Source organism: Trichoderma aggressivum, assembly GCF_033847375.1.
Source record: "Trichoderma aggressivum f. europaeum strain CBS 100526 chromosome Unknown scaffold_034, whole genome shotgun sequence".
Taxonomy (NCBI): Eukaryota; Fungi; Ascomycota; class Sordariomycetes; order Hypocreales; family Hypocreaceae; genus Trichoderma; species Trichoderma aggressivum.
Window position 1 is genome coordinate 269,769 of NW_026946400.1, and position 24,150 is coordinate 293,918.

The 24,150-nt window shown below is 49.2% G+C and overlaps 4 protein-coding genes across 4 annotated transcripts; 2 read left to right on the forward strand and 2 right to left on the reverse strand.

Annotated features, from left to right (window-relative positions):
* Nucleotides 1–450: 450 nt before the first annotated feature.
* Triagg1_7634 (uncharacterized protein) lies at nucleotides 451–1,593 on the reverse strand (the record flags this gene model as incomplete). Its single annotated transcript, XM_062902391.1, has 4 exons — nucleotides 451–934; nucleotides 999–1,206; nucleotides 1,267–1,429; nucleotides 1,516–1,593. The coding sequence occupies 4 exons, from the start codon at nucleotides 1,591–1,593 to the stop codon at nucleotides 451–453; spliced, it is 933 nt and encodes a 310-aa protein (XP_062753459.1).
* Nucleotides 1,594–2,074: 481 nt separating this feature from the next.
* Triagg1_7635 (uncharacterized protein) lies at nucleotides 2,075–3,258 on the forward strand (the record flags this gene model as incomplete). Its single annotated transcript, XM_062902392.1, has 3 exons — nucleotides 2,075–2,084; nucleotides 2,156–2,402; nucleotides 2,469–3,258. 3 exons carry the CDS (start codon nucleotides 2,075–2,077, stop codon nucleotides 3,256–3,258), a joined length of 1,047 nt encoding a protein of 348 aa, XP_062753460.1.
* Nucleotides 3,259–3,797: 539 nt separating this feature from the next.
* On the reverse strand, nucleotides 3,798–5,263 carry Triagg1_7636 (uncharacterized protein; the record flags this gene model as incomplete). The annotated part of the gene is made up of 6 exons (XM_062902393.1): nucleotides 3,798–4,380; nucleotides 4,437–4,561; nucleotides 4,619–4,764; nucleotides 4,829–4,928; nucleotides 5,010–5,076; nucleotides 5,139–5,263. 6 exons carry the CDS (start codon nucleotides 5,261–5,263, stop codon nucleotides 3,798–3,800), a joined length of 1,146 nt encoding a protein of 381 aa, XP_062753461.1.
* Nucleotides 5,264–9,240: 3,977 nt separating this feature from the next.
* Triagg1_7637 (uncharacterized protein) lies at nucleotides 9,241–12,274 on the forward strand (the record flags this gene model as incomplete). The annotated part of the gene is made up of 2 exons (XM_062902394.1): nucleotides 9,241–9,265; nucleotides 9,330–12,274. The coding sequence occupies 2 exons, from the start codon at nucleotides 9,241–9,243 to the stop codon at nucleotides 12,272–12,274; spliced, it is 2,970 nt and encodes a 989-aa protein (XP_062753462.1).
* Nucleotides 12,275–24,150: the final 11,876 nt, after the last annotated feature.

The following is a 24,150-nucleotide window of genomic DNA, read 5'->3' on the forward strand; positions in this document are numbered from 1 at the left end:
TCCCACAGTAGAGCCTCAGTGACCTCTTCACAAGTGCATTTAAACACCAGATTAACATGTATTCGGAGTCAAACCCAGTCCTCAGTCATCATGTCTACGGGCACAATACATGGCGCAATTTAACATTGTTGATTGTTTTTATGACTTTTTTTCTTTTTCATATACTTGGATTCTCCACGTAAATCAGACGTCGCGGAGTCTGCCAAAATCTACCCCTTACAAAAATGCCGAGCTCCACGGCTTTTCCACCGTCCGTCACGCAAAACGACGCCATTACCCGCCACAAAAGCTTCCTAAACCAAATTCTAGGCTCATGCCTCTCATTTTAATACGAGCGCTGACGGCTTTTTTCCTTCCTCTTTTTCGTTTGTAAAAGATGGTATCCGCTTTCCCCCGGTCCCAAGTGTAGAACCGCAGTTTCATCGCTGTTGGCATAGAGCTGTGAGACGCTTAGATTGTCTCGGGAATGTTGTCGTCGCTGTCGCTGACACTCTCGTCACCGCTGACTTCGGCGTTCTCGCGCTCTCTCTTCTCCATGAGTGCCTGTAGCTCGGCATCATCGCTCTCGGTAACGGCCTTGGGCTCCATCTTGACGGTGAGATTGCCGCCAGCTGCTTCGATGCTGGTTCGGATATCGACAATGGCCTCCTCCAGACGGGTGATGCCCTGTGCCTTGTCGGTACATGTGCTAGTAAGCACGTAAAGTGGCGGCGAAACAAGTCGGACCTTGACCTGCATCGATTCTGTGTTCTTGGCCTCGGCGGTTCGCAGGGCAGTCTTGACAGCGTCGATACCCTCATAACCGAAGCAGGTGACTTCGACGTCGGCACGGACCTTGGTGGGCTGAGGAGTGAGTCGCTTGCTGATGTACAGCTTCAGCTCGTCGTCGACAACCTGGTTGGGGAACTGAATCTCCTCCCACACCTCGGGGTTGCTACATCCACGTTAGTCTGCTACTCATATAGAAAAGTGTAGAATGCTTGACTCTGGCCACGTACGTGATGGACAGCTTGAAGGCGTCAATAGCGTGGCCGTATTTGCGGTTCAGAGGCCAGGCTATGCTCTCGTATAGAGACTCGATGGGAGTTTGGGTCTTTTCGGCAACGTGTCGCATGATGGAGTGGACCATCTTGCTCTTGTTGTAGCGCTCCTCACACTTGACGATATCCTCGGGCGAAACACGTCGTTTTGACAGATCGATGTATCCTGTGATTTAATATGAGCCTCGTTTTCCATGATCTGACCTAGGGACCGGCGATAACCCACCCTTCTCCTTGTCCACACGGAGAACCACCACAACTTCGTTGCGTCCGACTCGGATCAGCTTCTGGATACTTCGAATACGTCTTCGGGACAGCTCAGAAAGCAGAATCATGCCGTCTATGTTGTCGTACTCCAGTAGCTTGACGTAGGCACCCATCTCGGCAATCTATCCATTGTTTCGATTTTTTGTCAGATTTTCCGTGCATTTCTTTCCGCCTCTCTCTCTCTCTGGAATCCGGAGTGAAAACCCACCTGCTTGACATTGACCATCACGAAGCTGTCAATCTCCGGATACTTCTCCTCGTAAAACCGACAGTTTGTTAAAGACATCTTGGCGGTGTTGTTCGACGATACTCTGGGGAAATGGGAGTCGGTTGGCGAGAAGAGGATAATAGGAAGTGGGGGCTGGCTTTTTTATAGGACCCGAAACTTTCTCTCGTAGCTGCTCACGCGTGTGTTCAAGGTGATCGCTCGGAAATTTGCTGAATTACTCGAAAACGGCGGTCGGACAGACTTCCAGGGCCACGGGGCTCGTTCGACGTCGACTCGTAGGAAGGACAGAGCTTCTGTATACGCTACGTTTCTAAAAGATTCGAAGTGGGATGAGGAGTCACAATTTTGATAGTATTTTGCGCTTGAGCCAAACCTTCGTGGCGGGGTGGTTGTGGCTCATGCTTCGGTCGATAACGCCCAATGCCCACGCCACAGCCATGCTTCGGGCTTATCTGCACGTGACCTCCAAAGTAAACATCCAAAGCTTCCATCTTGGAAGGAGTTGATGAATCGTCATAGCAGAGCATGGGCATTGGCAATGGCTCCAGGTACGTCCGCGGCGGTGTCTAGGAATTGCTGCTTGATTTTTTTTCAAAATGGATAACTGACAAAGGGTTAGCAACGCAATACGAGCTCTCACCGCCCCCCGGCGACGCGGTATCGTCCATCGCATTCGCGCCCGACTCAGGAACGAAGCTTCTTGTCTCATCCTGGGATAACAAGGTGTACTACTATGACATTACAAACGGCCCAGAGGCTTCAAGCCTCGTCAACGCATACGAGCACCGTGCTCCAGTTCTAGACGTCTGCTTTGGTGCTGACGACAATGAGGCCTTCACCGCGGGCATGGACTGGACGGTCAACCGGTATTTGCCAGCCCCCGATCACGAAGTCGGTGACAGTTGAGCTACCTGCTGACCATGGAATGACAGCCTCAATCTCGAGACCGGAGAATTAACTCCCCTGAGCAAGCACACCGCCCCCGTTCGCCGCGTTGTATACAGCAGATCTCACGGTATCCTCGTCTCTGCGTCTTGGGACAGCACTCTCAACCTGCACAACCTCAATGACCCTTCCAGCACCCCCATTACCATTACCCTTCCGGGCAAACCCCAAGCCCTAGCTGGTAGCCCCAGCAAGGTTGTCGTTGCCATGACGGGCCGCATCATCAACATCTACGACATCAATTCCATCGTCGAGCTCTTCCGTACCGGCAGCACCGAGCTTAAGCCCTGGCAACAGCGCGAGTCGTCTCTCAGATACCTCACTCGTGCAGTGTCCTGCATGCCCAACGATGCCGGATACGCCACCAGCAGCATTGAGGGCCGTGTTGCGGTCGAGTGGTTCGAGGATACCGCCGAGTCGCAGGCCAGGAAATATGCATTCAAGTGCCACAGACAAGCAGCCCCCGACGGCGATGGAGACATCGTTTATCCCGTCAACGCTCTTGCGTTCCACTCCGTCCACGGAACGTTTGCGTCGGGAGGCGGTGACGGCACAGTGGCTTTGTGGGATGCAGAGGCCAAGAGGAGGTTAAAACAGTATCAGAAGTTCCCCAATAACGTTGCCGCCCTGGCGTTCTCGAATGACGGAAAGTATCTAGCTGTTGGAGTGTGCCCTGGATTCGAGACTGGACAGAACGACTACAGCGGCGCTGGACAGACGTCAATTTTCATCCGAGAGCTGGGCGACAACGAGGCAAAGGGCAAAGGCGCTAAATGAACGACCATGATTCGCGAACAAGAGGCCAGTCCGAGTCGGCGTTGGGGTGGGATATAGGATATTTGTATTTGATGATAGCCATGTGACAGCTGTTATGCACAAACCAAAATAGGTAATGTAGATACCCATTAATATAATGAGATGGTTACCAATCTCAACTCGGGTCATCTCCCTCACCGTCGTGCCCATGTCACACATTAGCTCTTAAAGATGAAGCGATGGATTACTGTTTACTATTCTAATGCAACTAACTCAAATGCTTCAAGCAAATTATACCCAGTTCAAGGGTGCATATCCCTAACCCCCTCGTTTCTCATTACCCAAATACTGGGATAACGGCCAAAAATATTTCGCCTTTTCCTCTCATTCACCAGCCAGGGCCGGTGCCAGTATGAATACCATGCTCACAATGGATCTGCTGAGTGTTCTGGCGTCCTGGCAACCATCTCCAGCACGACGACCTAAAGCGGACGCTCTACTCTCCTATTTTTGTCGGTGCAATAGCCTGCAGAAACAAACAGCTTGTTAGATCTCAAACATCATTGCTGGATAGTGTCGAAGGGGGCAAAACTGACCTTGGGTTCCGAGACATATTCATAGTGAGCAGCAGATTCAAGAAGCCAAATCTTCTGCTGGGATGGACCAGGTGCTTTACCACCCCACATCATGTTGTGAGGGAATCCGAAATCGAAGGGGTAAGCACTTTCAATCTCTTCAATATCTTCCTCAGTCAACTGCAGGGTGAGGGCCTCAATGTTGTGCTTGAGGTGCTCAATCGTCCTTCCGCCAACAATGGGGAAGACGTAAGGGGTCTTTTGAGTAACATATGCCAGAGCGACGCTCGTGAGAACCGTGTTCTTACGCGCAGCAATCTTTTCAAGCACCTTGCTGACCTGAATGTCGACTTCAGTAGCCTGTACTTTGCGTCCGACTTCGGCCTTGCGCTGCTCTTCCGTCTTGAACTTGCCTGAGCCGAGTGATCCCCAGGGGGCGAGAGCCATGCCCTCGTCCTTGCACATGGGGATGATGTCGCGCTCGAAATCACGGTTGGCTGCTGACCAGAGTCCCTGGTAGACGGAGAATTGACGCAGCCCGTGGTTTCGCGCATATTCGTTTGCTTTGCTGTTATCAAAACGTCAGAAGAATAGATGGCAAAGACGAACTCCGTGCATTCTTACCTCACCACCCAGGCGGGAGCGTCGCTGATGCCCAGATACAAAACCTTGCCAGACGCAACAAGGTTGTTCAACGACTGCATCACCTCCGGAATTGAGGTACCAAAGTCCCACCAATGCACATAAAGCTATGATGGATTAGCATCATGGTCCAGAAACCAATGATACAGCGTAGATTGCCTCACCAGATCGATGTAATCGGTCTGCAGCTTCTTCAGACTGGCTTCAACAGATACGTTGAGACTTTTTGTTCCGTTTCCGGTGAAGTTGGCCGCGATATGAGGACGAACGGGTCCTAATTTGTAGCAGGTAGTGTACTTTGTTGCAATAACTAGGAAATATATTTAGTGAGTTGATGTTGGACGATGAGCAGCTTGGTCTCTAATGAGACATACCCATCTCATGGCGGTTTCCTCTCTTCTTCATCCAGTCGCCAATGATGGCTTCGGACTCCTCGAACTGGTAGTTGTTTGAGGTATCAATGAAATTGCCCCCCTTTAGCGAGATGTCAGCACTCGAGCAAGAAGCGTTTTGTGCAAGAGACAAAGATCAAATCGGCAATCTTAGTGTTCTCACCTGTTCGTAGAAAAAGTCCAAGATGGCTTCCGAGGCCGCCTTGTCGCAGTCTCCCATGAAGTCCTTCCTATATTACATGGTCAGCAACGGGTATATTTTCGCATACTTAGCATTAAGTCAACTACTCACCAGTTTGAACCAAAGTTCATGGAGCCCAAGCATAGCGGGCTGACTCTCACGGAGGCATTTGGTGACAGCAACCGGTAGCGGTTGAGCGGGCTCACGGGAGGAGGAGGACCAGGGAAGTAGCTCATGTTGACGAGATGATGTGTATCTTTCCTTTTCTTTCCTTTTCAAACTTTTTATCTCCTAGTAACGTGATATGATGAGGTTGCGGGAATGTGCTTTACTGTCAGAGGAGAAGGTCGGTTGAGGATTGGAGATGAGTGTTGAATTAGTGGCGAGGAGCTGCGGTGCTTTATAGCTGCAAATGCTGCAAACGCAGGATGCAACAGCTGCTGCTCGCCAAGCCCGTGCAAGACGGTGCTCTGGCCAAAATGGCTCATGGCGGACTTGAGCCACGCAAGATGGGCAATCGCACTCGAGAGTTGCAACGAGATTGAGGCGATCCAAGCGGGCAGCTGTTGTGGGTGTCAATCAACAGTTGCAGCAGCAACAAGTACATGTACATGAGTTCAATGTTCCTTGCATGCAACAGACAAACCAATCGCAAGCAGACGTCTATTGCATGTACAACGGCTTGTGCCCTGTACCAAACCCCGAGACAAAGGTTCCCGATCCTTCAAAAATCCCAAGTCCGCACAGCCCTCGGTCAATCTCTTAATTCCATGCGAGAGGTTGCATCTCAGCTCCGTCCTAAAGTCCGAATTAGAAATGCGACGTTTCTCAAAGCGCGTCCGGATGGAGCACCTCGGGCCGCCAAACACCGGGACTTGGTGATATTTTCGGACTCGAGGAGCGGGGTTGTTGGTGGCGGAAGCTCATGTTTGTCTCGACAAATCCCATAAAATGCTGCCATTACAAAACACAACCGGCGAGTTGCCCGGCTTTAGTCTTTGTCCGGTCCCCCTGAAATGCACGGTGATGCATCAACTCCGCTGCTGAACAGACGTGGCGTATGTATCGACTGATCATGGGTACAATCTGCCTAATAGGACGGACTGCATCCCGTGTAAGAGCCCTCAGACATGTTGGTGTTATATGTCACTACTTGAACTACTGCAACCCAAACCGGGACTATAGACTATCCACGGTACCTTTTCAATGCCGAAGTACGAGGCCAATGTCGCCCGTCGCTATTCCCAGATACAGACGCACATCACCACTCTCCAACATAACATACTATTTCCGGAAAACAGAAAGAGGCTTGCATCTGTTTGGGAACCAAGTGGCTGCGAAATCGCAACACAAGGACTCACTTCAGCCTATCGCCATCGAAACTGGCCCAAAACGGATAATATTGCATGCAAACTAACTGTCGTGCCATCCACACACACAGAGCAATTGAAGCGACGAATCAACAGGAACTCCGTCAACGGAAAAGCTACAGTGCCTGGCAACTCAACCGGCGGAAAAGCCATGGTTTTACAAACAATACTTCAGGTATAATGAACAAATGCGCCTCTGTCGCTAGTTTGTATGTCACTCGGATAATATCCAAGCCATCTCTTTCGTCTGGATACGATTGTCGTTAGGGACGTCGATAAGTGTTGGCCATAGGGCCATCATCATCCCAGCTCGTTCGCTATTGAACAACCTCATTTTGGTGAATCTGTATGAGGACTTAAATATTCCCTTGGACACTCTTACCGCCATATAGTCTTGCTTTGCAATTGTTGAGGCTGCCAGCTTTAAGCCTGATGTCCCCCGGAGTACCTTATAGCTAGCATTAAGTTTAGTCGGCTTCCTAAACTTTGCGTTTTGAGATGCTGCTAGAGTCTCATCCAGCTTGAAGACTGGCTTTGTGAAGCGAGACCTCGATATCTCATTGGGCCAGAACTACAGACTATCTTCTCTGTAAGTAGCTTCAGCCAGCTTCGCATCCTTGTCGCAAGTTTCTCCACAGTACTATTCCCGTCGGCAGCTTACAGAGCTGGCTCGCTATTGTCACTCCAGCAGGTCCGATTCTCAGGCCGAGTGGTATATCCTCCAACGCTTGGAACGCGAGGGCCGATTCCGGCACATACCGTGATGTCAGCGTCGCAGATCGAATTACATCGAGACTCTTCCCTTTTGTAGATATCCGTAGCTTGTCATATCCAAAGCAGATGCAGAAGCCGAAACCTGATATATTTGATATGCTATTGCTCTCTCGGCTCCATTGGCCCAAAAAGGTTTGCCAACCTCAAGTTTACCTTGTCCATCCACACTCATTGTTTCCATGTCTGTAGCTGCTTTATGCCTCACGGGTCGGTTACATATCATTGGGTAGAAAAAGGCTCTATTTCAACGGCTGCCTTGTTGGATATGTAGATCCATCGGGCAGTCTAATCACTTGTAACTAGGTACTGAACCCCATAACAAATGATTATAGCTAAGCTATTTGACTCAGTGCAGAGAGTGGCACATAGTTCAATGCCCATTTGGGTTCAATTGTCAGGAGTGGGCCGCCAAAGAGCAGGTAGCCGACCATAGCATTGCCAGGAACTAATCTGATCATTGAACTCGGGACGTTGAGCGGTGAGTTCATCATATCCAGGATAAAGAGAGTCAAAAGATGGGCCATTACAATTGTAATGCCTATATCCATCAGTAATTGTTCTTTACCGTTGAATTAACAAGAGACTGCGACTTACAAAAAGAAGCGACAGTTTCCGGCCTCTTTATTCGGTTGTAGGGAGGATATCTTGTCGTTGTAGCCATCTGGAACGTTGACTTTGAGATGGATCAGCCAACCATATCATTGTTTAGTGATTTACGGCATTAGCTCTGTGCGCATTAAGGAGAAACTTACCACATTCATTAAAGTTAGATGGCACAGTGTCACAAGGGGGGCCAAAGTTCGCGTCTTTACAGACACGGACTGAAGGGAATAGTCTAATGATCACTGGAGGACTCGTCGGGGTGGTTGACACTGCTCCAGCGAGAAAGGACACAATCATAGCAAGCCTGGAAAGCTCCATTTCGGAAAGGTATTGATGAATTGCAAGTATAAGTGCTTGATAGGGTCTATTCGTAAAGGTGAAGATTTTCCTGAGGTGCTCCAGTCACTAAATTACAAGCGAAGTCGTCGCTCAATTTATACATTCAAGTATCACACTATCGTACGTAGATCCATCACCAAGCTGAAGTATTTTAAGACAGGTGCCAGGGAATCCTCATGGTACTCCGAAGGTGACATTCCTATGCTCCTTCCAACATGATTGGTTGCAACGGTTAGGATCTGAAATGTCTGAGAATACGAAATGTTCTAGAGCATATAACCTTGCAGTACACTTTGAGATGAACAGATTTAACGTAACACTATCAAATCCTTCAAAATACCATTGGTTTCCTAGGTTTGGATTTGGAACATGGCTTAGGAGAACCATTCCATAGACTGTCACAGCCTGGTGTCATCGAATTATAGGAATAGAAGAGAGCTAGACCTATCGTTTTATGCCTATTATGCATCAGCTATTTGAACGTAGGGAGAGCCCAGCTCACATTCCAATAGTAACCACGTGCCGCCGTCTCTTCCGTGGTGAAGTATAGACAAAATTCACATAAGCCGTCCAACAGGGCTCCTTTTGGATGACAGCACTCGTGCAGGTGAAGGGTACAGTGCGGATAGAAGTGGTCTTCCCAACGACGCCATCTAGGGACTATCTTGAGCCAAGCAAAGACTTGTTTAGGCTTGTTAGGTGCAACAGTGCTCAAATGGAATGAGTAAAGAGTAGAAATACTTCTACGGGTAGAGTAGATACAGCATTGCCTCTGGACGTTGCGGATGAACGGACGATTCTGCATGGTATTACGTTTGTGATATCAGATCACCTTTTATGAAACAGCAGCAGAGAATTAACACATGGTGGAATTATTTTATAGCAGGATTACAAATTTAATCTCCTTTCTTCTTTTTAGATTGTGTGGTTGTGTAAGTGAATCCAGTGATTTGGTATAGTCGCTGTGTGTATGGTAGCCTCATTCTCAACAATCGGCTTTAGTTGTCATCTTTGAACCAAACCAGTAGTTCACCAGTCCAATCTAATTAAACACTTCTTCATCTTTTTTTCTCACTATTTATGCTCTGGCAAGCTTCTTCATATCTCATCATCACCCTTCGCCTCTAATGTCGGACTTATTGAGCGACGGGGGTACGTACCGATGTGCTCCAAGCCTGCACCACACTTTGGCGGGGTGAGGTACGTACCCCCACAGCTGCCAGAACCATTGAAATTCTCCCACTACGAGGTATTGCCGAAATAGTTGCTCCATCATGCCATGTCCAGAAATCTTACGATAGCTCCGGACAAGATCAAACCGCACTTCAACACCTTGGATGCGCCCAGAATCGCCCAATCCGCCCAATCCCAGAAGCTCAGCTGCAGCTATGGGCCGTCGAAATGGCTTCCACTCCTCCCGTGCCCTCTAAAGCGGCGCTCAATGCCCTGCGCGGCGTCCTCTTGACGACTTCATGTTCCGTCGTCTTCCTCGCCGAAGAGCGTCGCCGCCGACTCAAGATTGCTCGCGCCGCCATTGATAATGCGCGCAAGCTGCATATCGTCAAAAGCAACCGGGGCGCCGTTGCGCTGAGCGAAAGCTGGGAGGATAGACTGGCTGATCTCGGGGATGAGGTTTTATCGCTGCCGTCTGCTTCACGCCCCAAGAATCCCTATCGAAGACGACGTCGGAGCAACTCTTCCATTGCTCTGCCGAGCGGTGGAGGCGTCGATGTCAACAGAATCCCATCCGATCATCGTGAAACTGCTAGTGGGATTGCGGCTCCCGGCACGGAACAGAATGCTGTCCAAGAGGGACAGAAAGCCAACTTCGGACTAGATACGGCCAGGCTTCTTCTCCCATTGGCTGATATCCGGCAGTTGGATGTGTCGTTCAAATCTTTAGCAGGTTCTGCAATACCAGGTCTTCCGCTGCGTTCTAGGGAAGAGGACTCGCACAAATTGGACAAGGATGTGGATGCGAGGGTGAAGGTGTCTCTGCATAGAACTACCCTACGCTCTCTGGGCTCGAAGATTGGCTCGGCATCTTTTCATGAGCTTCTCCGGCCAGATTCTTCTGCTCCGGCCCGCCTATCTTTGTCAAACATGCCGGCTCAGGAGAGCACCACTCAATCGCGCCATATTGGTAAAGTTGCAGAGCTCGAGCAAATCCTACAGGACTTAGAGATGGGCCAGTCAACACACGCTTCGACGTCTGAAATGATGGATTTGGCCCTTGTCCAGCTACAAAGTTTATCAGAATCACGGCCTACAACCCCTACATTAAGCAGTCTTGTCAAATCAAACGGATTGCGGCTGCTGAAAATTACGATTGAATCCGAACCTACCAAAACAGAAACCGTTCTTACAGCCCTACTCCCAAAGTCCAAAGACCCTATTCAGATCTTGTCACCTCTAACAAAGTGGCTATGGGAGAAGAAGGATAAGAAAGGCTTAGAGCGACTTCTACAACTCCTCTCTGACCGCAAACAAGCACGGTTCTGGATGCATGGCATGACGCTCTATCGGGTGCTTTCTGGTCTCGACGAGGTCATGGGGAGCTTCAAGGATATCAAACACTTGTATCGACTTCTACAAAGTGCTGGACTGTACCAGGGAATTGTTGTGCCTCCCAATATCGAATACAAAATACGTCGTCTTATGGTATCCAAGGCTCTGAAAGCAGGAGACGATGCCTTCGCTCAGGAAGAGATGAAGAGCCTTTACGAAACGAATCCAGATGCAGTCAAAAGCGATATAAAACTCCAAAGCAGGCTAATTGTGCGGGAAGCTGCTCTTGGCCACTGGGAATCAGTCCGCAATGGCATAGAGGCGCTTGAGAGTGCTGACGATACCAAGCCAGACGACTTACGATACATGATTAGCAAAATCACAGATGTGTTTGTGCAGACTTGCTCCTCGGAAGGGCTTGAGGCTCTACTTAGGAGATTTGTGCGCAGCTACAGAATACCCCTCAGGTCCAGATGGGTCAACCTCGTCTTGGACCAGCATGCAGGCCGACATGATCTTGAGTCGATGTTTTCGTGGCTGCAGTTCTGTCATGATGCCGGATTTCAGATGGACGACACTTTTATGCGGCGATTCTATTCCGGCTGCCGCAAATACTGGAGCTTCTCCGACAAAACTATAACTGATCTACATCAAAATCTCCAGGGATTGTCGCCGGCTATCTCGAACTTTTCACCCAGCAAAGCTGATGGAAAGGGCTCGAGTGACTTGTCACTTCCTTTGCTCGAGTCACGTCACTGGTTGTCTGAGGCTGACGCTTTCGAGTGCATGGAATGGCTCTCTGCTCAGGATGAATGGGAGCGCGTCTGTGAAGCGTATAACCGACTACAATCAAGCGAGTTGAAGCCATCCGTCCGCTGCCTTCGTCTAGCAGTCATAGGGCACATCAAGAGGCAAGATGGAAGCATTGATGAGGCAGCATCGCTTATTGACGAAGCTCGCGGGAAAGGCCTCGATGTGACGGAGGCTCTGACGCCTCTTCTACTAGCAAGGCTTGAGAAGGGGGATGACGCCGGCGATTTGATCAAGCAGGCTTTGCGTCGCGGCGCTCGCATCCACGACAGTGTGTACAACAAAGCTGCGCAGATCCTCTCGGCCAATGGTGATTTGCGAGGCGCTGCCACCATGTGCGAGGTAGCTGCCAGAGAAAACGGTAACGGAGAGCTATTGTACAGCGAGTACAACTTTTCCAACCTGGTCTTTGCATACACCGGCTCCGCTAGCTACAATGCCTTGAAGTCTATCCTGTCCAACTTCACGTCGGAAGTCCAGTGGTGGCGTGGCAGCCGGGCCTGTAAAGAGAGCATCAAGCTGGCCATGAAGACAACGGCGATGCGAGCTGTGGTACATCCCAAAGAGAAGAATGATCACAAGGATGCTCTCTTCAAGCTCGACGAAGCTCTCATTCATGTTAAGAAGTGCCGCTCAACCAAAGATGATCGAAGGGCGGTGACGGAAGCATTCATACGGGTGTTTAGACCTTTGGCAGCCGAACCGGAACAGGATCCCGCAGATGCACGGAAGCCAAACTTGGCTACGGCGGAGATGTCACTGCCAGAGCTGTCGGAAACAAAGACTTTCCAGAGATCGGTTCTGGTGGCTCGTCAAGGACTAGCAGTTGCCGGGGAAGCATGATGAAGAGGGGGATGGCATGTATATACATGATTTATATTAGTATAACCGTACGAAAAACTATGTAGTCGACTAAAATCATCTACATACATGGCAAATCAAATGCACTACAAACTATGGGTTGAATCCGGAACGAGAAGTGCGTCTTGCAATGTGATAGTGTCGTCGCCATGAATTTATCCAGCATGACGCCCCGTTCGTCATCCGAACAAACATGGCGAAAATACAAACTAGGGAATACTCTCGGTTCTTCTGCTTTTAACAATATACAAGTAACAGCTTAGAAGTATACGTTAAACGCATCGTCTCACCAGGGATCAATAAATAGATGAAATACCCGACGGACATCGCAAAAGAAAGACAGAGCGACGTTCTAAACGGTGTCATTGGGGGTACAACGACGACCCATGGCAGTTTACACACATTTAATATGTCTATGTTACAAACTTGGATGTATTAAATGCTCTTTACATTTTACATCATATACATCACGCATCATCACGATGATAAGATCTTATATTGTATTCAGTGACAGCACAAATAGAGGGCATTGTCATTCTAAGATGAACGATTGTGTTCAATGATTGCATTCCTTCAGCTTAATACTCTCTTTTGATGGTTGCCATACAGTTTCTAATCAGGCAAACAAAGTTAATACAAAGGTTAATAATCCTCCTTATTCCGCATCCAAAAAATTTCCGAAATATAATTTCTGTATTTTTAATTCATCTTTTATTCATCATCTTTTCCTATTTCTTTTGTTTTTTTCTGTTTCTTTTTTCTATTTCTTTTCCATTTCTCCGACATACATTAATCATGCAGCATCCCATCTCAATTCCTAGTCTTGACACGTCCAAAAGATCCCCTCGCATCGGCAATCAAATCTGAGCCCGGCCAACTCCCTCTCAAAACAAAGGTCTCGTGATGGACGATCCAAAGTCTTTGACGGAACAATCCTTCTCCTACTTTTAGCTACCGTGAAACAAATTCGCATCTCAGTCTCTCTCCCGGGCCTGTAATTTAGATGCTCATTCTCGATTGGAATTGAGTGTCCGAAGGGATAGGGTTACATATGCAGATAGCAAAACTTGGCAAGGGTATTTCGGCATCGTCGGAATGGTGCTATCCGGGGTCAATCATGTTCGGCATCTTTTTTGCAAAGTCAATCTCGGTGGTTTTCGGTGTTGTACTTCGTCTTCGTCATTGTAGAGTATCATGTGAATGAATATTATACTCTCGCCCAAAGTTCTATGAACCAGAACTAAGTTGGCCAGTAAGAGGACAGAAAAGGCAACTTATAAAAACAAAAACAAAAGGTAGTAATACTCCTTCGCACCGCAAGTGCCGAATAAGGCGTATGCAAGTCGACCATTAGTTTCAAAGTCAACATTAGAAGAAACAACTAGTTTGTACCAATTGAATGGTAACGCCAGACCATGATCCGCCAAGATTGAATCGTCCAAGAACGCCATCTTCATTTATCTCATTCAATAGTCCCCCGAGGCTGCATGAAGTGCAGAGCCGCAATCTTCAACGGTCCCTGTTTCTACTTGCTTTTGTTTTCCGCATCCCCCATCTCATTCAGTGTATTGTGTGCCCTTCTAGCCTCCTCCGGCGATCCGCCAAGTAGCTTCGGCCAAAAGTCTAATGATTGCGGCGCCACGACGACGCGTGCCTTGATTCGCAGTCAACACGCTTTGCAAGAAAACGCTCAACTGGCGCTTATATGCTACGAGTCTGGGGAGTGGTCCTGAGCGGCCATGTTCAACGGCAAAAGAAAAACAGCCTTTCAATGGCTCCCCTGGGGAAAGCGGGAAGAGGAGCCGTGCTGAGGTGGTTCGGTAGCCTAATAGCTTGCGATGTGTTTGTGAAGATATAAATATGGAGGCGGGAACGGTAAGAATACGAGAACTGGGGCGCAATGGCTTGGGCTGGGCAGCACAGCTCTGGCATTTTGCGGAGGAGAATTATTGAATTCATATTTATTATTTATTATTTTGAATTTATCTAGTTATTTAATCTCGTCGTAATTCATGTCAGGGCCAATGCAGGTCCTGACCTAGCAATCTGATATCAAGTCGCTCAGCGGGCGTCGTCCTTCGGTAAAGCTCCTCGGCACGACAACAGAATGCACGCCAGCCTCCATTTCCCCCATTTCCCCGGCGACAAGATGATTTTTTACGGCAAAAATACCCTGCAGCCATCAACCGTCACGAATCTCGATACAACAGCGATCAGCTGGCTCGTTGCGCGTAGATTTACAGAGTCCATGGCGTCAGGCTGCGGTAAAACGATCATCAGGATCAGAGGGGGGTTGCCTAAATAGGAAAGCCTCCTAAATTGGCTCTCAACGCGCCAGGCAAAACTTTCACCCCCTCGCCTGTCTGTTGTTGTTATTCTTACTGCGGTGGCTGGAATATCCCATCGCAATTTGATGCTGTTGGTTCTGGATGGAATTTGATCTGCTTTACTATTTTCAATTGCCGCATTCTCCCCCCCTCAATTTTACCAATTGAGGCAAAGCCCTGGGGGAGACAGTTCCCGCCGTTTACACAAACAAAAGCAAAACGAAGCTTTACATGTACCTACTGCGGAGGAGGGGGGCAGACAAGCCGAGAAACAACACCATGATGTCATGGTTCACGATGGCAGAGGCAGCCCGGATCAGCAAAACGGCAAAAAGCACGTCAACGGCCCTCCCACCCCCTGAGAAGTGCATATCGACAATGCATTGTCATCTTTTCCTGTCTGCTCTTGGCCCGAAACAGCTTCTGCACCATCGCATAGGCCCGAAAGGTGGTTGAGGCCTGCATCAACTGATGACATTTGTGCTGGTCCTCCCCCAGCCGGCAGGGCCAATAGGTACAGGTTCATGTGGTTTGCCACTGCGGCACAGGCAGCCGGCCTCTACTGTATATCGTCTCTAGCCGAAGAGAACCGCTCCAACCGAAAGCCTTGTAGAGCGCAGCTGAAGCAGCGGGTGAACAAGGTTTTGCTTCCCTCGAAAACTACGCGTCAGGTGAGCAGCAACGATGAGGCACAAGGAATATGATGAGGGCGAAATCTCCCAGCGTATCGATGGCTGGTTACTGGTAGCAGTAATACGAAGTGCTGAGCCCCCTCCTCGCACCAAGAAAGAATCTGCTTGTCCCCCTTGCAGCCAGTTGTCGCTTCGTTCGCGCTTCCCCCGCTCTGGGGGGGCGATGAAAAAGACAATCACATGAGAGGGTAGAGATTTTCAGGACTCGTCGCTCTTCTTACTGGAGGATATTCGTCTTAGCCACAAGGTTGGAGGATGGCGCGTATTGGTGGTTAATTTGGCTGCTAGCCGTCAAAGGTCTCGGTCGCCCTTTTTTTCTTTTTTTTCTTTTGTTTTTATTTTCAGCTTTTAGCTATTAGTATTATTTTTTATTCCCGCGATTTATTTATTTATATTTAAATCGCCTGGCTGATCGACGCCTTACCACTTTGCGCAATTCATCCCGACACAAGCTTCTGCTTGTTCAAAAGGCTATTTTCCCATCGACATGTGTCAGCGACAAGAAAACACGTTCATCCCATGCAAATGCAAATTCAAAAACAAACATCGTAAATCAAGTGACAGCGCACGCGCCCAAGGGCCGCAGCGGGATGAATGTATAATAGATTAATCAGCATGGGTTCTTGGATGTCGAATGTCACTCCGTCATCGAACGGCTGCAGGCGAACTCGTAGGGCTGGTAGTTAATCAACTGCGGGTTCGACGCGATAGGGCCAGCGCATTGCAGAATCCTACTGTACACACAGCCAGCAGAAACAAGTAAAATACCAAGTTACGGGACAGGGATGCGAGTCTGTGCCTGTGACTGGGCCGATTAAGTGATGAGCACATGCTGATGCATGCACAGCGCCGAGGGCCATGCCGCGTCTGGTCTGCCATCTATTCCGCTTCCCCTGAAATGACAACAGATGGATTACTTTTCATGTGCTTTCAACTCATGGGCAAAAGACCAGAACAGAAATTGAAGCCGTTCCGAATTGCTGAATCCAGCCGACAACAATCGTGTTAGGTTTACGAAACCTTTTCCGCTGGTCTTATTGGCGGGAATAAGCCAAGGGAGTCGGGGAGATAAAGCAACACCACAATTTCTTTGTGAGCCAGCTTCGGTAGCAACTCCGAGCAAAAAGACCTCAGCCTCTTTTGTCCTCGGTGTAGCTATCGGGTGGCTTCCGGACGAGGCGAAAAAAGAAAGAAAAAAGAGGCACCTTGAATTGTTGGAATCAATGTTTTGTTAGTTAATCCCATCAGACGCCTCGATACGCGCCACAGCAAACGCCGCTGAGAATCTCGCTTCAACTCGGCAACAAGATGCCGCAACGGCCTTTCTCAGCAATTCATTTAGGCCCTGGATTTCGAAAGCCTCACTTTCGCAATAAGCTTTACTTTCGTTGCGTTGTTCCCGCGTCTTCCCCATGTGCTGCGGCGAGCTCTCCAGGCCCAGGGGTCTTTAGGATGCGTCACGCGTACAACATTAAACAGATGAACGGGCAATTTAGAGATTCGCATTGGATGACAGCAAGCTTTCGGAGATGCTACTCGTCGAATAATATAATTGATTAACTCTGCTTACTGGGCAAAGCTTGCACAGCTTACATCATATGAAAAGCTGCGTCACGCGCGTCCGCAGCAAAGCAAGTTTTGGGGTCAGCGACAAGTCATTTGAATGCGCACGTGTAAAGCCAGATTTCGCTGAGACAAGCGAACCGAAGGCGGGTTGAGATCCGGCGCCGGGCTCCATCTTGCTTGCCGAGGGCGACCGGGAAACAGATCCGCAACCCGGACATGGAGCCGTGAATTCGCGCCACGCTTCAGCCAATGCATGCTTCTGAATGTCATCAAATCGGACTAATGGAATGGTTTCGACGGCGGTTGGTGAGAAAACACGATGATAGAGGGAGGGTGTATCTTGGAATTCTTGGTTTTGATTCATCTGTAAACGTCTTGTGTTAAACAAACAGAGTATCGCCTGCAACTGATGTCATCTTGGGTGAGACTGTATATTTGCCTTTTTCGCAGAAAGAAGCAAGGCGTAGTCATGCTCGCTTAATCATAAGCAACGCCCAAAACAAGAGGCTCGAAACATGGGCAAAAGGAAGAACCAAGAGGCTTTAGTAATGCAACCGACCGCGCCCCGGCGATAACTGAATGGGGAGCTGGTTCGACCAAACGTTGGAAGAATTCATCCGCAACAGGTCCAATTACATCCCCCGTGTCCTCTTCGTGGCTGAAAAGCCTCCCTCGACATGTCTTACCGATTCCTAAACAACAGCGCCACGAGGCAACTATGTGCGATTGTGTGCCAAACGGCGCGTTATCCGCTCTTCCCGCGCAGCTGTAGATTGCAGGCGCATGGTCGAGATTCACAACGTGGTGCAAACCGCCCAAAGCGCAAAGCCACCTGGCTGGAAGCCACATAAACGCGGCGTTTTGCGGATTTCGCGCGAGTTCAGCTTCACCTACTTGAATGCCGCAAGGGGACACCGGCATGCGGCAAGGCTGCGGTGCGCGGCCACGTGTAGCGGCGTTTGCTGGAAGACAGTTTCAATGTGAAAGAGGCCGCACCGCAGAGGTTGAAGCTGGCTCCCTCCAGCAGATGCAACTGAAGTTGCGGCACAGCCGCAAGTATAGCCAATATAGTAGCCTCACGTGAACATCCAACAGCTAAAGCAAAAAACAATGCTGTGAATCAAGGTAGAATAGAATTCAAGGGCCGCTTTTCTGATTCAGTCAACAACAAGCTTGTCAGCTGTCTGACTTACACAACCCACCCCCATTCTTAGTCAAAAGACTTCAAGCTTCAGGCAACGAGATACATATTCACAGTCCCCCCACCGAAGGAGTGGAACGTGCCAACTCTCCTCGACTGTCCCTCTAGACCGCCCTTCAAAAAGCCCAGCGAGTTTTCCGTCGGAGTGCTGACCGTACCTACCGGAGAATGACATTCCGATGGGACCGCCATTAGGCTAATGACGGACAATGTTTGGCCCCCGTATTCGGGGTTAAGCCCATAGCTGAACTGAACTTGAACATGCATGTCCACAAACCACTCCACACCCATTTGACCAAAATACCCCAGTGGCGACGGGTTTCCCACGTGTCGCAGAAGCATTCTAGAAGAATGGCTAAAGCGGGGTCTCGACACCCTCTTTGTCGTTCCTTTTCGTTCTGTGATTTCTGCGGTTTCCCACGTTTGAGTTTAACGCCATCTCCGACATTCCAGCACGCCTTGGGATGTGTCATGTGGAAGGGGACATGACTATGCTAGGCCGTTGGCTGGCAGAAGCAATGAATAATGAAAATGCCCCAAAGGCCCGCCGGAAGAGGAAAAGACAACCCAAAGAACATGTCACCGTTTCCAAAGTCCCTCTCCCCCCAAAAGCCAAGAAGGAGGTTTCTTCCTCTTAGGGATGTAACACACAACAACAAGCATCTTGGGGTCAAACTAGCCAAAACAGGCAACTTTAATATCGGAGCGGTTCTTGTGTTGAGACACGTTGCGGCACGTCGCAACCTCCATTTTGCTGGGATCCCTGTCAAATGTAACCTCTGGCGAGATAAGGGAAAAAAATGCTTGCTTGTTTTCGCATGTGCCCGTATCGTATCATATCATATCGAGGAGGACAAGTTGAGAGCCTGGCAAGGGGAGGCGGCATCGTTTTCTTCCCTCGCTTCATGCGGTGACAGTTTTTGCTAACGGTACAGCCCCCCTCCAAGCTTCGTATCAGCAGTCAATAGGAAATGAATCCCAAAAGCTTGGTAGCCACGAGACTTCATTCCCGTCCGGTAGACGCCCGAATCACCGCCGTGCCACCTGCAGCCACATTTTTTTTCCCCTCGGCTGGTCTTGCAACCGACGATGGCAAACAAATGAAAAAGCAAACAAATCCTTTTTTTTTTTTTTGCCTGCCACATGAATGCCACGAGGCGAGATGTCATCTTCCCATCCAGCCACCGACTCTTGTTCACTAAAGGGGAGAAAAGAAAAAAAAAAAGAAATAAACCCCGATCCATCTCCATAGAAATCGCGGAGTACCGCACAAGATGGGCAAGACGAAGCGCGGCCGAGAAGTCACCGACGCGCCACAAAGGACTTGGGAGTGCTGCCGCTGTGACAGGCCAGATGTCAGTGGCTGGTGCGATACTCGGCGTGTTCACTATATCGCGTCTACTTGTGTTCTTTGACAGATTGTAGCTGTGGCTGTTGTTCCTGTTGCCACTGGTACCAATTGCCCGTTTGAGCAAGGAAATCCGGGTGCGCGAAAAGGCTTCAAAGGTGCTTTGTCAGTCAGAAAAGGCGCTCAAGGTGTTTTCCAGACACTTCCGGGAAAGATGTCAAATAGAATAAATCAATTTCAGAAGAAAAAAAAAAGGTAAAATGAAATATTCAATTAATCATTTCATCATTTTATTTCTGTCTCAGCTTTATTTCCTCTCTGCAGGGCATTTGTCAGGCGCATACTTACAAACAAGGAAAAAGAGACTCGAACAAACAACCGAAATACAGACCTGTCAATCAAACAAGCAATGACGTAGCCACACAAACTCCTAGTGATTCAATTTGCGATCGAGATCCCGAGGCTTGTCTCCTCCCCCCCCCCTTTTCGCAACAATATGACCGATTCAAGAAAAACCACTGACTAACATCCCCGAAGAGGCGCACAAACTAACTCAGTCATTCATTCTCTGATTTCGGTATTTTCCGTTCATTTTAGTTTTTATTCTATTTTATTCTTTTATTTCTTTTCCCTTCCCACCGCGGCGCCCCTCTTTTTTTCTTTCTTCGGACCGTAACGCAAAAGCCCATTCGGTGAAAGCAAAAGCGCAAGCCCATCATCATCAAATCCAAACTAGTCCCGCAGCGCATTAAATACATCATCTACAGCCGCTCAAGTACAGTTACGTACAGCCGGACTTGGAGGGGGGGTAAGCCGTCCATTCAATCTTTTCCCTTCTTCTGTTGCGGCCCTATTCGTGGGATTCTTCTTCTCTCTCGGGAGGCGTGCGCCCAGCAAAGAAGCACAAGGAAAATTCCCGGGTTTCAATGCCGAACGTCTTATTTTTTCCTTTTCGGTTTTTGGCTTGGTAATACCGTATACCTGAATTGGAGTAAGAAGAATAACAATGATAATTGTTTAATTCATCTATTTGATTATTTGATTAATTCTCTATTTTATTATTTCAACGTTTGAGATCTGGGGAAAGCGAGATCGATCAAAACTGTGTGATTTTGTTCCTGTCTGACCGCACCTCACAGGCTGCCTCCATTCACAAAATCATCACGCACTCAAGGCTGACCCATCCTCCACCGCACAATGACCATCCACCTTCAAAAATAGATAAACCACGACAAAGAAATAAATTCATGGCATAACTAGCTCATCAATAATATGAAATAAATTAAAATAGAATAATCTGAAACGTCTCTCTGCAGCCAACATCGTCTCGCCCTTCACCGCCACGCCTATTGCGCACGAAAAACCGACCACCCCCAAGCCCCGATGCACCATCCAGAAAAGAACAAAACATCCCTTAACCCGCAATGGGGGGAGAGGAAAAATAAACCCCGAAAAAAAAAAGAAGCCAAACTAAACAATCCAAAAAGTCGCAGGGAAACACGTTCTAGGTTGGGAAATCCTCCATCGGCGCTCGGTACGCCATCGCCGACGTGCAGTTCCTCTCTCTTTTTCTTTCTCCGGGGGCGCTGTGCTTAGCTTCCGGTGAGAACGAACTACTGTAACGGTAAATGCAATGCTGAAGAAGAACGAATGGCTGGCTCTGGATTGGTGGGCTTACAACGTATTCTGTCGTCTAGACGGATCGTCGTCCGAGTCATTTGGACCCCTATGTTGAGACGCCGGTCCTGACGTAAGGACCGTCACGGCTTGTCTTGTAAGCCGGGCGCTGCAGCACTTGATCGCTCGTGACTCGCCGTAGCTGTCGTACATGGTAGTAGCATCGTCACGCATGCATGCATAGCTGCCAAGACAAGGCTTCCCAGCCGAGAACACACAAAAATAGGGAGGGGAGCAGCTGGGCGAAGGATAGGGAGGGAGGTGTCAGACAATACACAAAATGACAAGGCTGAGAGGATTGCAATGACAACAACACTCCTCTATCCCACGCCCCCCCAGAAAAAAAGCCGGCTTCTCGCAACATCGCCCAAAACTGCAAGAGAAGAACAAAGCTCGCCCAGCTAAGTCAAAAAGCTTCAAGGCCCATCATTTCCCCATGGGGGGGCCACTCGGAAAGGGAAAATCACCCCCAAAAAAAACCCCTGGCCGCCCTCCAATTTCCGTCCCCAAGCAAAGGCCGCTTTTGGCGCGTGATGACATTTGATTTCCCCCTTCTATGAATCGACGCCAACGGAAACGGAAGACGGGAAACGGAAAGAGTAGGGGAACGAGGGAAGCAAACAGGCAATAAGATTCATCCCATTGCCCGAACTATCAAGTCATGATTCTAATTTGCTGGTACATACGGTACCTAGTAGTGTAAAAAGAAGCGTAAGTGTGGGGGGGTTGGTTGAGCACGGATGGGGTCTGGGGAATGGCTTAATCGGGATCTTCATTTGCTCAAAGCGTAATACTGGGGTAGCAGCGTGTGTGATCTCGTCGATGACGATCAGTGTCCGTGAGGAGCAACGGGAGCAACACCCTCCTACACAGGAGGCGAATCGCTTCCCACCACGTCGGTTCTACACCTGGGCTGCTCCATGTGTTCCATTTGTCCATATAAGTGAGTGTGTCTGGGTGTGTGTACGGGGGCACATTTAGCCAATACCAAGGTTGTATGTATGTATGTCTTGTGTATGTAGGTCTTCGTGCTGGAGGAGCAGCCCTATATCACTGGGGCAGGTGATGGCGATCGTCTGTCGGGACTCGTCTATCGCTCAAGCCAGAGCCCGTCGATGAGCGTGGAGTGAGCATCACGGGGGCCCCCAATATTCCCCATCGATCGCTCTGCCGTGATGCTCGCAAGGCTCGATGCTCATCACTCCCCCCTCCCAAGGCTATGACTTCACTTTCATCATCCATCGAGACCGTCCATCTCGTTCTCGTCGCCGGGCATGGCATCATGACCGGCGCAAATCACGGGCCGGCCAAATTTCGCCCGGTCAAAATCACCCATCGGCAGTATTTTCGGGCATCATAGCCCACCCAGACCACAAAGTTGTCACTCTGACATTCTCCGTCCGGCGTTCTTTTCCCCAGATCCGCAAACGCAAGCAAATGGGAAAACGAAGCCGCCAATGGCCAGCTCAGCTCAGCTCCAGCTCAGCTCCGAACGCCGCTCCCCCCCCCCCCCCCCCCCCAGATTCCCTAGCGTCCGGGGAAAGGAAGAGGAAATTACGGAGCAGGGCAGGGAAAAAACAACAAAACTCTGTAGCCAGCAAACGTGAAGAGGCGTTCGCGGCTAGCTGAATCCAGCCGCAATACCATGCTGTGTGTTTCTAGCCAAACGTACTTTTGCCGGGGAAGCGGAGCGCCTGGTTTGTCTATGGGGGGATGGGCAAAAGAAGAGCAAGCAAAGCCATCTGATCTTTGACACTTGTTGCTGCCTCGTGCTCGTAACGTGCAAGTTGATGGAGGGATGGAGCCAAGCCGCGTTTCCTGGCCGCTTGGCATGCTTATTGCTGCATGTGCCCTGCGTGCGTACCTGAATCACGATCTCCGAAAGGATCTTTACGCATTTGGCTTCCCTCCTCCTCCAGACAAGTTGACATGCGAGTACTATGGAACACATTTCGGTTATACAACATGTAGTGCCTTGTAGATTGAAATAAACATGATGCTCTAAATAAGCTGCACATCCTAATGGCGCAACAGAAAACCCCCAGGCAGCACTCAAACCTGAATCATGTCCCCGACTCGTCCTGAGCACCCCTCGAGAACGCCTCTTTTGAACCCTTAACCGCGCGAGATCCGTCCCTCCAGCCGTTTAGCCTCTTGTACTGAATGCGAGCAACCGCCCCATCCCCCCTAAGAAAAAAAACCCGCATAATTCCAGGCATCTACCAAAAGCTCGCGCCTGGTCCTAGTTCAAGCATCCCATTTCATGTATGAATACTTGGGCCCAACAAGAAGAAGAAAACGCCCTTCCGCATCGATCCGAACACCATTTCGTTTCTTTAGCAGGAAAGCGGCAGAAGTTCATAGGCGGAAAGAATTGCCGAAAGCCGCCTCGTCTCTCGTCGGCTTATACTAGACAACTCGAAAATCAATAGCTCAACCCAACATCTTTTTGTTTCTGCCCTCATTCCGAGGCCCGATCGGAACGTTCCATTGTTCTTGCAACTATTGCAACCAACCAACTCTTTCCGCGGCAAAAGAAATCGCCGAAACTCAAGCTCCTTTCGTTGACAGCTGTCAAAACGATTGCCGCGCCCGGAAACGAATTGACAAGTTCAAAAGCAATAAGCCACAAACATGATGGATGGGGGTTCAACAAAATCCACCCCCAAAATCGGGGAGAAAAGCCACAACAACTACTAAATTACCTCTCTTTTTTTTTTTTAAATTAATTCTTTATTTCTTTGTTTGAAATCAATTCTGTCTACCCACCCCAGAATAAATGTCAATGGCAGCTTCTTCCCCCACCACAACCAACCTGTCAATTGTTCACTTACCAACGGATCCTCGGATCTCGTAGACTCCATCGGCAAAAAGAAAACTCCCCCTCCAAAACCATCTCGCAATACTACAAACTTGGTGCCCGTAGATTCAAGATCCCCCCTCCAACACGAAACTGCTGTTCAAAATCTAATTGCCGTCATGTCCCCAATCCTCCCTATTGGCCATCCCTCAATTGCCGATTCCCTTGGTTCCTCAGCCTCAACCTC